The following is a 17,035-nucleotide window of genomic DNA, read 5'->3' on the forward strand; positions in this document are numbered from 1 at the left end:
TACTTCATTATATTGCGGTGTGCTGTCTCTTTGTTACCTGGATTTCCCTGGTTACCCTGTACATGTTTCTATATGGGACGAGCATCTGCCTTCATTTGAGAAACCGTGAGTGCAAACTATCTTGTGGGGGGCCTGATGTGGTCCTCTGGCCGTAGTTTGGAGACCCCTGCTCTAACCTCTAGAGCAGGGCTGCACAACATACGGCCCGCGGGCCACATGCGACCCGCCGGGACACCCTGTGCGGCCCGCGACGTACTCCCTTCAACCCCCCCTTCTTCGCCCCCCTTCCCTGGTAGTCAAAGAAGGACGCGCTCCAGTAGGAGCACGCTCCAGCAGTGTCTGTGCGCGCTCTCCCCTAACCTCCAACCTCCCTCCTCCAGCACGGGGACGCGCTCTAGGAGTGTAGCGCGACCCGGAACTTCCGGGCCTGCTGCTAGAGCGCGCTTCTCTGCCGCCGCCGCCATCACCACCACCATCATCACCACCAGGTAAGCATGGGGGGCGGGGGGGGTAGTAGTTCATTAATTCATGCGGGGGGCTAATGGAATGGGCTGGGGGGCTGCTGACATGGGTGGGGGGCTGCTGACATGGGAGGGGGGTGGGGGGCTGCTGACATGGGAGGGGCTGGTGGGGCTGCTGACATGGGGGGGCTGCTGAAATGGAATGGGCTGGGGCTGCTGACATGGGGGGGGCTGCTGACATGGGAGGGGGGTGGGGGGTTGCTGGCATGGAATGGGCTGGGGGGGCTGCTGATATGGACTGTGGGGGGCTGCTGATATGGACTGTGGGGGGCTGCTGATATGGGCTGTGGGGGGCTGCTGATATGGGCTGTGGGGGGCTCCTGTGGGGGGCTGCTGAAATGGGCTGTGGGGCCCGACTCTGTTTTCCTTGTGAGGGGGGAGAGTGGTGTGAGTTGCAGGGGGGGGGGGGGGGGAGAGTGGTGTGAGTTGCAGGGGGGGGGGGGAGAGTGATGTGAGGTGCAGGGGGGGAGAAGGATGTGAGTTGCAGGGGTGGGAGAGTGATGTGAAGTGCAGGGGGGGGGGAGAGTGATGTGAGGTGCAGGGGGGTGAGATGTGTGTGTGTGTGGTGTGCAGGGGGGTATTGTGTGTTTGATGTGGAGGGGGAGTATTGTGTGTGGGTGAGGGGGAGAGATGGGGGTATGAGAGAGATGGGGAGTATCGCAAAGGTTGATAGTGAGGGGTTCTGGGGGAGATATGAGGATGATGATGATGAGAGGTGCTGGAGGAGAGATGATGATGATGATGATTTTACCTGTGCGGCCCAAATTTGTTTTTCCTTGGAGCAGTTCGGCCCTTCTCACTTTACGAGTTGTGCAGGCCTGCCTTATAGGGTGACAAGATTTTCAAAAGTAAAAACATAAAAAAATTATTTATAAAACAATTTATTTCACTAAAAAATAAATATTATAATGGTATTTTCCTAATAGTGTCCCCATTTATGCAGTATTTTTAATTTATTTCAGTTTTCTAACATAACAGACTTCGCTCTCTCCCCCACACACACTCACCCTTATCGCTCTCTCCTCATATTCCCGCTCCCTCTATAAATATTTATACTTTAACACAACCCTATGTATTGTTTGTTGCTGCTATACAGAACTACAGTATTCCATTAACTAGTAACAATATACTATTGTTCTATGGCAAATATATGCTTTTTAAATAAGACTTTTGTCTCACTGAGGATACCGTAGTAGCCATCTTTGAGTAGGGCAAGAGTCCTCCGTGCAGCTGTATCAGTGCCCTGAGTATCCATTTCCTCGTACGGTGGCTTGCATGTCCTTTTTTATGTCTTGAGTCTCAGCCTCACGGAGCCCTGGGAGAGGCAGGGAAGTGAGAGAGATTCAAGGCAATTCTCTGCAAAGGTAAAAGAAATGACAGCTATGATTGTGTCACGTCTAAGTATAATGGGAAACCGCGAGTTAATGAAACAGAGCAGGGAGAGAGAGAGAGGGATGTGAGAGCAGTGTGAGATGTGAGAGCAGTGTGAGAGCAGTGTGAGATGTGAGATGAGAGAGCAGTGTGAGATGAGAGAGCAGTGTGAGATGTGAGAGCAGTGTGAGATGTGAGAGCAGTGTGAGATGTGAGAGCAGTGTGAGATGTGAGAGCAGTGTGAGATGTGAGATGAGAGAGCAGTGTGAGATGTGAGATGAGAGAGCAGTGTGAGATGTGAGATGAGAGAGCAGTGTGAGATGTGAGAGCAGTGTGAGATGTGAGAGCTGTGAGCGATGTGAGCTGTGAGAGCAGTGTGAGATGTGAGATGAGAGAGCAGTGTGAGATGTGAGATGAGAGAGCAGTGTGAGATGTGAGATGAGAGAGCAGTGTGAGATGTGAGATGAGAGAGCAGTGTGAGATGAGAGAGCAGTGTGAGATGAGAGAGATGAGAGAGGAGTGTGAGATGAGAGAGGAGTGTGAGATGAGAGAGGAGTGTGAGATGAGAGAGGAGTGTGAGATGAGAGAGGAGTGTGAGATGAGAGAGGAGTGTGAGATGAGAGAGGAGTGTGAGATGAGAGAGGAGTGTGAGATGAGAGAGGAGTGTGAGATGAGAGAGGAGTGTGAGATGAGAGAGGAGTGTGAGATGAGAGAGGAGTGTGAGATGAGAGAGGAGTGTGAGATGAGAGAGGAGTGTGAGATGAGAGAGGAGTGTGAGATGAGAGAGGAGTGTGAGATGAGAGAGGAGTGTGAGATGAGAGAGGAGTGTGAGATGAGAGAGGAGTGTGAGATGAGAGAGGAGTGTGAGATGAGAGAGCTGTGTGAGATGAGAGAGCTGTGTGATAGGAATGCTGCAGTGTCAGAGTCCGGCTCTCTGGCACCAGCGTGTGGTCACTATACACTGCGGCGTGTACATGGCTGCTTTAAACTAATCTCCCTGAAACAAAACAAGTCATAATATAAATTGTTAATTTATATTGAGATTTTGTTTTCTCAAAACTTTCGTTTGTGCCGAGTTTTCACCCGTTTATTTCAGCTGTTTACACGGCAGTGTGGTATTTTAATGTGCACTGCAGGAGGTGGCCATTTTAATTTCCCTGGAAGGCAGTTAATATTTCCTGAGTGCAACTACAGAATAAATAAAAAAGCGTGGCTGCTAAATACAGCAGCAAAAGTACATCACATTAGTAAAAACAAAGTAAACGGTCATTCTTTTATGGTGCGTGAACAGAATTGCTGCTTTCAATAATTGGCTTCAAAAAGCAATTGGTTCTCGGTTCATGTTGGAACAGCAATCACAATAGCACAGCATATTGAACGGGGTCACACATGAGATATTTTATATATATTATTCCCCCCCCCAATCTCACATAGGGTCTCCTTGGGAATAAATTGCTAAGGCTACGTGTCTTAGTGTGGTGCATACCTGCTGGTAACAGGGGGCCCTGAGACTCCCGCGATGACATGGGGGATAACAGGACAGGCTTCTGGGGTTGTGCCTCAATCTCACTTACTGGTGCAGCACCTCCATCTCGTGCAACCCCCAGCTGTATGGGGTGAAGTATCTGCAAGAGAATCATATCTCCCCTCCTCCCGATATACTTCACTCTCAGGCAGGAGTATAGGTAAAAGTGCAGTGTCTCTTCTATTCAGCAGCCAGATCATACAGCAAGTTGTCTCCCTCCAGGATGTCCCTGACCTCACTCCCAGCCAAGGGCACCGAGAGTGGGTCCAGCTCTTCCCCTATCCACTTTTAGGATAGGAGGTATGGGGTATAGCCTCACTCCCCGTAGGGAGGCCTCAAGTCTGCCAGTCCTGGCAGCTTGGTCTGGGTTACCTCTCTCACTGTAGGGACCAACTCCCTAAATAGGAAGTGCTATGCAGTAAGTAACTCCAGCAGGCACCACCCCTGTGTCTTCTAATTGGACACAGAGCCTGATGACACTGCCTTCACTGACTCACTGTACAGCATGAAGTGGGGAAAGCCCATGATTGCTCCTGGCAAACCTGCCCTTACGCAGGGATTACTTCCAGGAGGAGGGCAGACCTATAGCCCAAACCACACATGGCTACATACAGTGTATATATATATATATATATATATATATATATATATATATATATATATATATATATAAAATCAATCATATGGAAATATTACTGTATGCTCATTGGCATGTCTTAGGCCGCCCTTATAGTGCCAGCGACGCGACGTTGCCCGAAAACAAAAACATTGCTGCCGCGACAGTGACATCGCCGTCGCGGAAACTGGAAGCCGGCAAAATTTGATTTTTCAAGGGCTGTTGCATCACGTGATGGCCCTTGAACAAATCAAATTGCCGGAATCCCGCGACCCCGCCGCCCGGCAAAACATAACTTTCGCTGGTGGTGACGGGTGACGTCACCCGCCGTGTTGCCATCGACGACACTATAGGCACGGCCTTAGACATGTCTGCAACACTGCCTTTCACCATTATCACCCAGCACACAGCAAGGGATTCTGGGAAATGACATGCAAATGAGCACACAGTGCCACCTTTTGCTTCAAAACGTGTGCTGCTTGGGCCAATAGGAGCTCGCCACGATGTTAAATCCACTCGCCCGGGGCGAGCAAATGTATAGGTTTGTCGAACACTGACCATGATCCCCTATAAGCTTAAGTTTGCTGCATTTCACAGCTTTGAGCACAGCCTGGGTTAAGATGCATAGCCAGTAAACCCACCCACAGACAGCTGTTTCAACCTTAATGGGTCTCCTCAGTGTGGGGTTGGTTATACTGGCTCTGCAAAATGAAGCAGGGATAGGTTTCACCACACTTAGTAAAGTTATGGTGGGTAAAAAAAGTGACAAAAACCCTCCACAGTAAAGCATGTAGCAAATGGAAATATTACTGTATGCTCATTTACATGTCATACACAGGTCTGCAACCCTGCCTTTCACCATTATCACCAGAGGATGAGGGCACCAGGTCTGACCCTGCATTGGGTGAACCCAGGCCTGGTTCCACCTCCTCCCCTGTCACTCAAGGGCACTGCTGGGAGTGGGGTAAACCAACGATAAGTACTGGCAGGCCTGCTCTTACCAGTGCTTACTGCCAGGGAGGGCAGACTGGTAGCCAAGAACCAGTCCTGGCTACATATATATTATATATCACTTATGGAGATGAATAGAATAAGAATAAAAACCTAGCTGTAGCATAGGTGCTCGCTGGATGATCCGTGTTCACCTCTCTGGATCAAAATACAAAAAAAATGTCCACAGCACACCAGAATTAGGAAAATTTAAAGACACATTTATTTAACACATCATGAGATACAAACAATAAAATCTGGGCGATGTTTCGAGACCAAAACCAGCCCTTTCTCAAGCTCCGCCTTCTGGAGTGCTGTGGTATATATATATATATATCTCAAAATACAAAAGGTGCAAATCAGAGACAACAAGTGAATGAATAGAAAACCCCTGTGGGATAAATACGTAGAATATCCTTATAAGAATTCCGAGACGAGATTTGATCTATAAAAGAGAAAGGTGCCAATATGGTAAAGTACGTTTTATCATATCAATAAAGCACAAAAAAAGTGGCTACTTACAATGTAGCTGAAATATACAGGCATGTAAGGATAAAATCCTTTCTGTTAGCTGCAGCAGAGGGGCTGGTGATGTCAGGAACCTCTCTCAGGATACACGCTGTGCACACAGACGCTGAGGCTCCCTGCATTGTACCGTTCAACCTGATCTCGCGATCTTTGGTCCGTGACACTGCTTGCTCCGTCGGCTCCGTCAACTCGTTGGTTGAGAATATAGTACACAGTCCCAATAGCCTTAAATAAGGCTTTGCAGCACAGGCAGGAAAATAAAACGTACTTACACTGGCGACACAGTTTATTACACTGCGGCCAGATCCGCAAGCCGGGAGATTTCCCGGCTTGCTAGTGGCCGCCCCTCGGCGTGCCGCGCGTCATAGACGCGCGGTCACGCGTCTTCGGGAGCGTGCGCCCCCCTGCACGCGCGTCCAGGGCTCCCCGAGGGAGCCCTGGTGTCCCGCGATCGCGGGACGGCGGCAGGGGGTTCCGGGGGACCCGGCGGACCCGGCAGCGGTAGGGAGAGCGCCCCGATCGGAGGGCGCTCTTCCGCTGCTTCGGCGCGCGCCCGTCACCCTCGGGCGCGCGCCAGGCTACTGCTGCGGCCAAGAACGGGCAAATGCTCGAATAAACTTGGCCGCAGCAGTACAACAGACAGATTAGGGAGATCTATTCAGAGATCCTCACCCTACGCGTTTCGTCTGAGTTAGACTTCTTCTGGGGTATGCCATGTGATCTACCTGGAAGTCCTAAGTAGGCATTGCTAAGCTATGATTGGCTATGCAAATTTTATCCATGCCGTTACTCAGGTGTTCCAGGTGTTACTCTGGTGTTACTCTGGTGTCAGCGCCTCCATCTCTTGCAGGCTCCAGGGATGTGGAGACAATCCTTGCAGGAGAACGTACAACACTCCCCCGGATAGATTGCACAGGCAAGAGTATATTTTAACAACAAGGGTCTTTATTCTTCTATCTGCATACACAGCATACAACAGTATCTGCCTTCACAGTATAATCGTCCTCCAGCCTTAGGATGGTCCCTGGGATTCCTCCCCTGGCCTAGGGGGGCAGTCCAAAGTCTTCTCTGACTCCCTAATCAAGCCAGAGGTATGGTAATCACCCTCCACTCCCCCAGGGGAGGGGACAGCAGGTGCCAGAGCCCTGTATACCTCTGTGTGATACCAGCCTCTCTCAAGGGGAGAGACACTCACCAAATTTAGTGTTGCAGCCTCTTAAGTACCAAAGAGGAAGGTCCAAGGTCTGGGCCCCTTATTGGGCAGAACACAGGCGTTAGCCAACCTCCTCCCCTGTCACTCGAGAGCTGCTGCTGTTGGGGAAAACCCAGGATTGGTCCTGACACTGCCTGCACTGTTACCAGAGCTTGCATGTCAGGGAGGGCAGACGAGTACCCAAAACAGACATGGCTGGATATAGAGATATATAATTGTATTTAATTTTTTTGTTACACACTGCAGTATATGTGGGTGGATATGCTGCAACCTTGTGGTATTGGTGGGTAATGCAGAGCAGTTAGGAGATTAAATAAGATGCAGATTTATTTATATTTTTATATAGACGTGCTATTAGAGAGGGTTAGGGTTTCTTACCATGCATCTTATCTCAGACATGCTTTTAGAGTTTCGGGGTTCTGCAGAATTTCACAATATAATTAAAGGATTCCTTAACATAAAAAAGGTTGAAAACCACTGCTCTAGAGTCTGGAATAAATTAGACACGAAGAACATACCTGTAAGGTATTTAAACCAGCTTAGACAGAGCTATGATGCTGTCTCACTGTGCTTGTGGGCTGAAGGCTGAGGGTAATACAGCCGAGGAAGGGGTCCATGCCTAAAATTTCTGAGAGCAAACTAGCATAGTAGTCCATTAAAGAGGGAACATATTTTATGGGAATTTCTGATCCTATGTTTTGTGTTCTAATGGTATCCCTGAAGGACAGCCTGAGGAGGGAACTTCTTAAGTGGCGCTGAAGCCTTACCCCAAAAGAGAAAGAGTACTAGAAAAGTGAAAATCTATGCAGCCTGTGGTAAAACAGCATTGGAAGGAAGTTAGACATAGTGCAGCTATTGTAAGACACAGATACGCACTGCCATACAGCATCTATTATAATACACATACACACTGTAACACTGGCATACAGAAGCTATTTTAATACAGCGGTGCGCAAAATGGAGGGCGCGCCCCCCATGGGGGTGAAAGAATTTCCAGGGGGGGCGCGGCTACAGAGGTCGGTAAGTGCCGGGGGGGGGGGGGGGGATGGACAGCGTGAGGCCTCTGCAGCTTCTCTTACCTGATCTTCGGCAACGCGTCAAATGATGCAGTGGGGTCACATGATGTCATGTTGCCATGGTAACGTGACGTCACATGCCCCTGTGACGTCATTTGACGCCGTAGCCGAGGAGGAGAGGGGGCGCGGGGGGGCCGGGGGGGCACAAATTAGAAACTTTGCGCACCCCTGTTCTAATACACAGATACACACTGTAAGACTGCCACACAGCAGCTTTTTTAAACACAGACATTGTAACACTGGTGTATACAGTAGCAGCTTTTATAATACATAGATACACACCGTAACACTGCCATACAACAGCTATTGTAATACATAGACACGCACTGTTACACTGACATACAGCTATTGTAATCAGTGTCAGATTTCACATTAGGCCCGGGCCTAAGGCGGCAACATTTTGGGGCAGCAAAAATTTCAGCCCCCATATAATTTTGCCGCGCTGTTAGGACTATCAGACCTAATGGGAAGCTACTTTCCTGTGTCAGCCGCCTCCTTTCTAACACCCTCCTGCTCCTTTTGGAATCCCTGTGACAAATGACGCTGCGGACGCCCCCACTGTGATGTCACATGGCGTCTCGTTGCCATGGCAATGCACCGCCGTGGTGACATTTGACACCGGGATTCCAAAGGAGCAGGAGGGCAGCACCAAGCAGGCAGCAGACACAGGCAAAAGCCTAGGGGCGGCAAATTTGAAAATCCACTGCTGATTGTAATACATAGATGCACACTGTAACATGAACTTACGGCATACTGTACACAGACTGTAACACTAACATACAGGAGCTTTTGCAATACATAGACACACTAACACTGACAAAACAGCTATTGTAATCATTTGATGATATTTCACTGGGGTTTTTGTTTGCCTTCCTCTGGATCAATATACTGTAATTACGGATATAGGATAAAGTATCTGTCGTCTAAATTTAGCATAGGTTGAACTTGATGGACGCATGTCTTTTTTCAACCTCATCTACTATGTAACTATGTAACATGAGGAGTGCTTGAAGTCTGCAGCAGTGTAATCCATGGACCAAATGGAGAAGTTTCTCGTATGGATGAAGGGTACTGACTGTCTCGCAAAGTTTGGCATCGGCCGTTATGGAGGCAAGTAAACAGTCTCACAAGTGGCAGAGATCGCAGACAAATCTTGACAAAAGAAGAGATTCTTCATCTGAAGGGTCAGAAGTTCAGGAACTGTCAGAAGGGCAGTGTTGGGAATTCTCAGGTCAGTAAGAGTTGCAAGAGGAGGATTCAATATTTAATAGAACCATTGATTAAAGCCATTCGAGATTTGTTAGAATTGAATTATCCTGATGTAGAGACTCGACAGGATACACTTTGCAGATGATCACAAAAGAAGATGAGGACCTTTCCACTACACAGAATATTAAAGGACATGATAGAATTAGAATGGATCCAGGCTGATGGAAAAATGCTGTTTACAAGAAAAGTTAATAAGATATATAAATTTTCTCACAAGACATGGGGTTGATGCAGGGATTATAAAAAAAAAACGGCAAGACGGCCAACGCTTGCAGTTGACAATGCCATTTCTTTGTAAGAGAGAAAATAATTTGTTGCGGCTGGTAGCAGCATGCAAACCAGCAATTGCCACAGTGTCTGTTTGAAGAGCAATGCGTGTTTGGGTTCAAACATTGAAGATGCGTTAAAGAAAAGAGTGAAGAGAACTGCTATTTTAAAAGCATTGAATGGAAATAAAATTGGCCACAGACTACTGTATATTGCTAAAGCATCATTTGACAGAGTACACTGGGACTCTAGGTCCATAGCCTTGTCAGTAGTCACGAGCGGCATTATAATTGACACCTTTTTCGAAACAGTCAACATGTGGAGCAGGGCAGAACAACCTTTTTTCAAGGCTTCAGAAGTAACGGAACATCATACAGAGGCAGACATTTCTGAAGGTCCACACAAGAAAACAGCGAGCACACATGTGAAGAAAGTGATACAATAATAAAACATTGTGTTAGATGTCTATTAATGGTACATCGTAGAATCAGTGGGGGTAATGGGATGGGCTAGTGGTCATGCTTATATATACAAACACTCACATGGCCAAATCTGAGTGACAGTCACATCTGTTGCAGAGTGTTGTTGCCTCTGGTGTGCAACAACACTCTGCAACAGATGTGACTGTCACTCGCATTTGGCCGTGTGAGTGTTTGTGTATATATAAGCACTAGCTGATATACCCGGCGTTGCCCGTGATGACTCCCTCTCTCTCGCCCCCCCCTCCTGACTCCCTCCCCCCCTCTCTCCTGACTCCCTCCCCCCCCCCTGCACCAGCGCCTGTCCACTGGACGCCGCCATCTCTTACCGGGGGCAGCTGCAGGAGGAAGGGGGTCCTTCCGGAGACTGCCCGCCCACTGCCTGTCCACTCGGTGCCGCCATCTTACCGGAGGCAGCTGCAGGAGGAAGGGGGTCCTTCCGGAGGCTGCCTGCCCACTGCCTGTCCACTCGGCGCCGCCATCTTACCGGAGGCAGCTGCAGGAGGAAGGGGGTCCTTCCGGAGGCTGCCTGCCCACTGTCTGTCCCCCCGCGCGGAGCTGTGTCGGCGGCGACACTACCCGCATCCTGCTGCTGGCCGGGGCTCGGGTGAGCCTGGGGGGAGGAGAGCTGGGGGAGTGATGGGGGGGAGCCGGCGGGGAGGTGAGCTGGGTGAAGAGGTGTGTGTGTGTGTGTGTCAGTTGGGTGAGGCCGAGGGGGAAGGTGAGCTGCGGGTGAGGAGAAGAGAGTGGCAGTTGGGTGACGTCATAGAGCCACCAATCTGATTGGCCAGAGCCTGAGGACCAATCAGATTCACCACATCTACCACCAGACTCACAAATTTCAAATTTATATATTAAGATGACCACTACCCCATCCCATTACCCCCATTGATTCTACGATGTACCATTAATAGACATCTAACACAGTGTTTTATTATTTTATCACTTCACATGTGTACTCACTGTTTTCTTGTGTGCATCTACTATCAGAGGATCCAGGGAGGGTCCTCCTTCAGCTGAGCAGCAGCGACAGTTTGGGCCAGTATATTTTCTAAATACTTTCGGCCTCTCACTATCGTTCATCCTAGTACTGCATGATCGTGAATTTCACTTCGTTGCACTATCTACCATCTCATAGAGGCAGCGCCCCAGTATCTCCAATCTTCTAATATTTATGAAGGTCCAGCAGTTTGCAGTAGGAGGAAGTGTCACAGGTGCTCGCCACAAACAGAACCGCGAAGCTGAGGTGGGTATTAGAAAACACTGACCCGAAGCCACGAGACCACGTCCGGTGTGCAGGTCTGTCGTCGTGTAGCCGGGACTAGCTGGGAGAGGTATGGTTAGTGGTTTATACTCGCCATGGTCAAGGGTTGGAGAATGAGAATAGTTGATATATATAGCCATGGTCGAGGGCAGCAGAATGTGGTAAGTCCAGATACGCAGCCGAGGTACTAGGAGACGAGACAAGGTTAGGCAAGAATATCCAACGCAAAGGAGGACACGGTAAACTATGTGCTTGTGGACAGCACTTCGTCACAGGGTAGGGACTAGTATGATCAGGTGGAGAAGGAATCGGTGAGCATATAAAGGACAGAGAGCCAATTGGATGAGATGCACAAAAGCTTAAAGTGATGATTGTCTCTTGATTGAAGAGCCAATCTAAGATAAGTTACACAGCTGTAGAACATGATAGGTGTCAGACCACTGGGTCGTCAAGGGCAGAGATAGCACTGCAGGTGTTTTAGATGAATCAGCTGTTCTGCTGTCAGTGTCAACTCGTGTTGGCAACAAATGGATGGCGCCTGTGCACGATCCTGTTGGCGCAAAGCGTGTCACCGGGGGCATCACTGGACACGTCACGTAAGCGGGACCTAAACTCTATGCTAACAGGAATATTGAGATTGTTCAGAGCTGTCTGGGCATAAACTATAAAGGACAAAATGGGTGCTTCAATTACTCTCCACTGATTTATCATCTAAAGTTCAAGGTCTTTCCAAGGATGAACATATTTTTTGCATCAAAACTTCCAAAGAACATACAGGCAAGACTAACATTAAGACAAGTGTTCAGAGACCTGCTAGCAAACAAAGTGATTTTGAAGATTGGATATGGCAAAAGAAAGAGGAATATATTCAGTGAAAAATGCTGTTTTAGATCTAAGAAGAGTCAAGAAGAGTCAATACATTCTTGTGCATAACAAAGTTCAAGATGGAATCTAAGGTGCATTCCAGTAACCTATGGACATCGGAAGCTCCTCAGGCTTGCCATGGGGAAGATCACTTCCAATATACAGACCATTTGGGCTAGCAATGTCCTCCAGAATATTAACCAAAGTTGTAGTCACATTGATAGCTGAAATAAGGAGACGAGACATATAGGTCTACCACACCTAGACATTTTACTGGTCAAACCTCGAGACAAGACTCCACTGTAATTCCATATTTGCAACAGTATTAGAGTGTCTAGAGAGCCACATTTCACCCCTATATAGTCTTTGATGTTTTTAGGAGTTCTGTTGCAGACAAGCAAAGGAGTGGTCTTGTTACCACAAGACAAGGTACAAGGAAGAAGAAGAAGAAGAAGAGTAAGAACATTTTGGATAGCATACAAGGTCTCAGCAATAGATTGTATGACTACTAGGGAAAATGGCATCTACTCTGGATGTGAAAATGGGAAGCAGTGGAGAATGCTTTAAAATCCTTTCAACAACACGTAAAGCAGTCGAATATATACAAGGAGTAATGAAGAGCATGAATTTAATTAAAGTAACAGCCATCATGAGCTGGACTGAGACTTATCTGAACATATTGACAGCAGTATATCTTCCAGGTTAACGCTTTTTGACCGCAGATTATATGAGCCATCAACATTTACATCCAGGAGAATGGTTACTGGACATATACATTTTTAAGCAGATAGAAGATCGCTGGGGACAACCAGATGTAGATCTAATGGCATCTATTTCCAACAGAAGGGTGCAGAGTTTCTGATCAATAAGGTACCACCCACAACATTTCAAACAGATGCTTTTAGTTTCAGGTGGGAATTTCATCTGGCATACATATTTACACCAATTTTGGCCCCAAAATATTCAGGAAGAGAGAGCGGACATAATAGCCATCTTACCCAATTGGCCAAGAAGAGTCTGGTACTCTCATGTAGTAAACATGAATGTAGAAAGTCTGTAGAAGCTACCACTGTTACAGGCCCTTCTAAGGCATGGACCAATACAACATCCACATCTGCAGAAACTGGCATTAGTGGCCTGATGATTAACTGGTATTAAGTGGAAAGAAAAGGCCTTTTCAAAGAACACAATAAATTGCTAGTCGCAGCCAGAAAAGGATATAACTCTAGAGCAGGCCTGCACAACTCGTAAAGCGAGAAGGGCCGAACTGCTCCAAGGAAAAAAAATTTGGGCCCCACGGGTAAAATCATCATCATCATCATCATCATCATCTCTCCTCCAGCACCTCTCATCATCATCATCCTCATATATCTCCCCCAGCACTCCTCATCATCATCCTCATATCTCCCCCAGAACCCCTCACTATCAACCTTTGCGATACTCCCCATCTATCTCTCATATCCCCATCTCTCCCCCTCACCCACACACATAATACTCCCCTTCCCCATCAAACACACAATACCCCCCTGCACACCACACACATCCCACCCCACCTGCACCTCACATCCTTCTGCCCCCGTGCACCTCACATCCTTCTCCCCCCGTGCACCTCACATCATTCTCCCCCCTGCACCTCACATCATTCTCCCCCCCTGCACCTCACATCATTCTCCCCCCCTGCGCCTCACATCACACTCCCGCCTGCACCTCACATCACTCTCCCCCCCTGCACCTCACATTATTCTCCCCACTTGCACCTCCAATTACCCCCCCTACACCTTCAATGACCCCCCCTGCACCTCACCTCACCCCCCTGCACCTCACCCCCTGCACCTCACCCCCCTGCACCTCACCCCCCCCTGCACATCACCCCCCTGCACATCACCCCCCCTTCACATCACCCCCCCTTCACATCACCCCACCCCTTCACATCACCCCACCCCTTCACATCACCCCACCCCTTCACATCACCCCACCCCTTCACATCACCCCACCCCTTCACATCACCCCACCCCTTCACATACCCCCACCCCTTCACATCACCTCCCCTGCACATCACCCGCCCTGCACATCACCTCCCCTGCACATCACCCCACCTTCATATCACCCCCCTCCATTACCCCCCCATTCACATCCCCCCCCTTCACATCACCCCCCTGCGCATCACCCCTTGCACATCACCTCCCCTTCAAATCACCCCCCTTCACATATCCCCCTGCACCTCACATATCCCCCTGCACCTCACATCCCCCTGCACCTCACATATCCCCCTGCACCTCACATATCCCCCTGCACCTCACATATCCCCCTGCACCTCACATATCCCCCTGCACCTCACATATCCCCCTGCACCTCACATATCCCCCTGCACCTCACATATCCCCCTGCACCTCACATATCCCCCTGCACCTCACATATCCCCCTGCACCTCACATATCCCCCTGCACCTCATATATCCCCCTGCACCTCACATCACCCCCTGCACCTCCTCACCTCACCCCCCTGCACCTCCTCACATCAGCCCCTGCACCTCCCCTCACCTCCCTGCACCTCAGATCATGGCGGCAGAGCAGGCAGGACTGCGCACGATCGCAAGCAGCGGGCACCGGAAGTGCCGCACTGCAAGAGCTTGCAGTCTTGAGAGCGGGCTGGGGGGGGGAGAGCGGGCTGGGGGGGGAGAGCAGGCTCGTGGCGGGTGGCGGAGAGAGAGAGCAGACTCGGGGGAGGGAGGAGGAGGAGAGCGGACTCAGGGGCGGGAGAAGGACAGCGGGGGAGGGAGGAGGAGAGCCGCTGCGGCCCGCGGGCCGCGTGTTGTGCAGACCTGCTTTAGAGTCTACAACCGTATCTTGTGAAAAAATTTGCAATGGGGCAAAGATAACTGCCAAGACTGCTATAATCCCTCTTCCACAACAGTAATATAATTCCTACAAACAGGATGATAAATGTCATCATATAAACTCATCTGATTTTTACAAGTTATAAGGAGACTGAGATTTCAAATCAGGAAGGTAGTCCTTATCTCTTGTAGGTGAAGCCTCTCTTGTCCTACATTTCTTGATAACACCCCCATTCGGACCGTTACAGGAATTACCGTTAAATATTCTTACATGGAAACAGCTGTTCCTTGTGGCCATTGCTTTCACAGGGAGGATAGGTGAACTACAAGCATTGTCATATAAAGAGCCATTCCTAATCATGCACCAAAAGAAGAAGCTTCACATAAATTGGATGTAATAAGATGTATAAAACATTATCTAAAAAGGGTGCAGGACTATAGGAAATCAGACAGGCTCGTTGTCCTCCCACGAGGTACTAGAAAGGGGCAGGCAGCATCTAAGGCTATGATTGCGCACTGGATCATCACTTCTATTCAGATGCATTCAGACACAGAGATTTCAGTTCCTGAGAACTTGAATGCACACTCACATCATGGAATTTCAAGACACGAGCATCACCTGCGGAATTATGTAAAGCAGCTGTGTGGTCATCCTTGACATCTTTTATTAAACATTACAGACATGACATCTAGTCGTCCGGTGACGCAAACTTTGAACCGAAAGTGTTACAGGCCGTAATTCAATACTAAATATTTCAAATTACTGTTATGTATAAGTTATTTTACCCAACCTTGTTTCTTTACTGCTGTGGTATATCCCACTAGTAAGACCGCCATAAATAGTGAAAGGAGAATAAGTACTGTATAGTCCTCTTACCGGTCATGTTCTTTTACTGGATGTGTTGATGGTGGTGGATATTTTCCATGTTCTTTGTTGTGTTTCCATAGTTATACAGTGAATGAAGAAAAAACTATTTACAGACTTTATTTTGTAAGGCTGGTTATAATTTCTTTTATCAAAATGTGTAATTTCCTCCAATCAGAATTGTTCACATTAGTATTATGTGGCAGATTTATATTTCGCAGACATCACATATGGCAGTGAAATCGGACACACACACACACACACACACACACACACACTGTGTGTATATATATATTAGGTTTTATGTATATTTCTATATACATGTATGTACTTAATTATTTACAACATTTTGGTTTATTTATTTTCTTTTGTATTGTTAGTGGAATGGAAGGAAAGGAAGCCACCCCGAGCCAGCTGTCTGAATCTAGCAGTGTCTTGGATCTCTCCTGGTCATATGATATAACAGACAGTGTCCTGCAGAGTGAACCTCCTGCTCATGGAATGTGTGAGGATGATTTCAGCTCCATTTTAAATTGTGCTTCAACTGCATCTGCATTCATGGAAGAAGCAGGTAAGCTGAACATACTATAAGTTCCTGCTAGCTCCTAGTGCTATCTGGCATTTACACTTAGTTATTGGCGATATCTGATAATTCACTAATTGATCTACAGTATGAGCACACCCTTACCACTCATTAATCAATTCAGTGACATTATTGACACAATAATGTATTTGGTCAGTGCCAGGACATCACTTATTTATTTTTTACCAGTCCTTAACTATTCATATCTTTTCATTCTCATATTCATTCAGTCAGTCCAAATCACTCAATCACTCATTCCTTCATTCCAACAAATACATGCGTTCACAAGCTCAGTCTGATTGGTATTGTTAACCCTCGCAGCATCAGTTGGGTGTCTGGTGTTCAACATTTGATCTCTGCCATTTTGGCCCCACCAAATCTCCGCCGGCGTTTAGTTGACACTTGCCTTGCTGCCCGGACATCTCTCCGCCGCCCGCTTTGCTGCCAAGGTAAACGCCTAACCTCACCGTGAAAACCCCTAATCTTAACCCCTAATACTAACGCTACCCCCTAAAAACATTAAGCCCTGCCCTTAAACTCCTTACCCTAAACGCCATACCTTAGTCCCTTACCCTAGAAATATAACCCTTACCCTAAAAGCCTATCCTTAACCCCCTATCCTAACCACTAAAACCTAAAATTAACTTACCTTATTGTTGAACCAGCCGGTGGCTGAGTGTCCAGTGGCACAGTGGCTGCAACAGAGGTTCCCTTGGTGGCCAACCACCAGCGGAGACTTGGTCATGGCGAGATGGCTGTGACCAAATG

The 17,035-nt window shown here is 48.1% G+C and overlaps 1 protein-coding gene across 5 annotated transcripts in view; it reads left to right on the forward strand.

Annotated features, from left to right (window-relative positions):
• SHLD1 (shieldin complex subunit 1) overlaps positions 1 to 17,035 on the forward strand; it is a 287,950-nt gene that overhangs the window by 181,814 nt on the left and 89,101 nt on the right. For 4 of the 5 annotated variants that reach the window (XM_075595998.1, XM_075595996.1, XM_075596000.1 and 1 more), the window contains one exon: positions 16,065 to 16,255. In XM_075595998.1, coding sequence (XP_075452113.1) covers positions 16,069 to 16,255 — 187 coding nt within the window. In that variant the 5' untranslated portion in view covers positions 16,065 to 16,068. Of the gene's footprint in view, positions 1 to 1,753; positions 1,886 to 16,064; positions 16,256 to 17,035 lie in introns of those variants that run through there. The other variant, XM_075595997.1, reaches the window with a different exon arrangement.

Source organism: Ascaphus truei, chromosome 4 (assembly GCF_040206685.1).
Source record: "Ascaphus truei isolate aAscTru1 chromosome 4, aAscTru1.hap1, whole genome shotgun sequence".
Taxonomy (NCBI): Eukaryota; Metazoa; Chordata; class Amphibia; order Anura; family Ascaphidae; genus Ascaphus; species Ascaphus truei.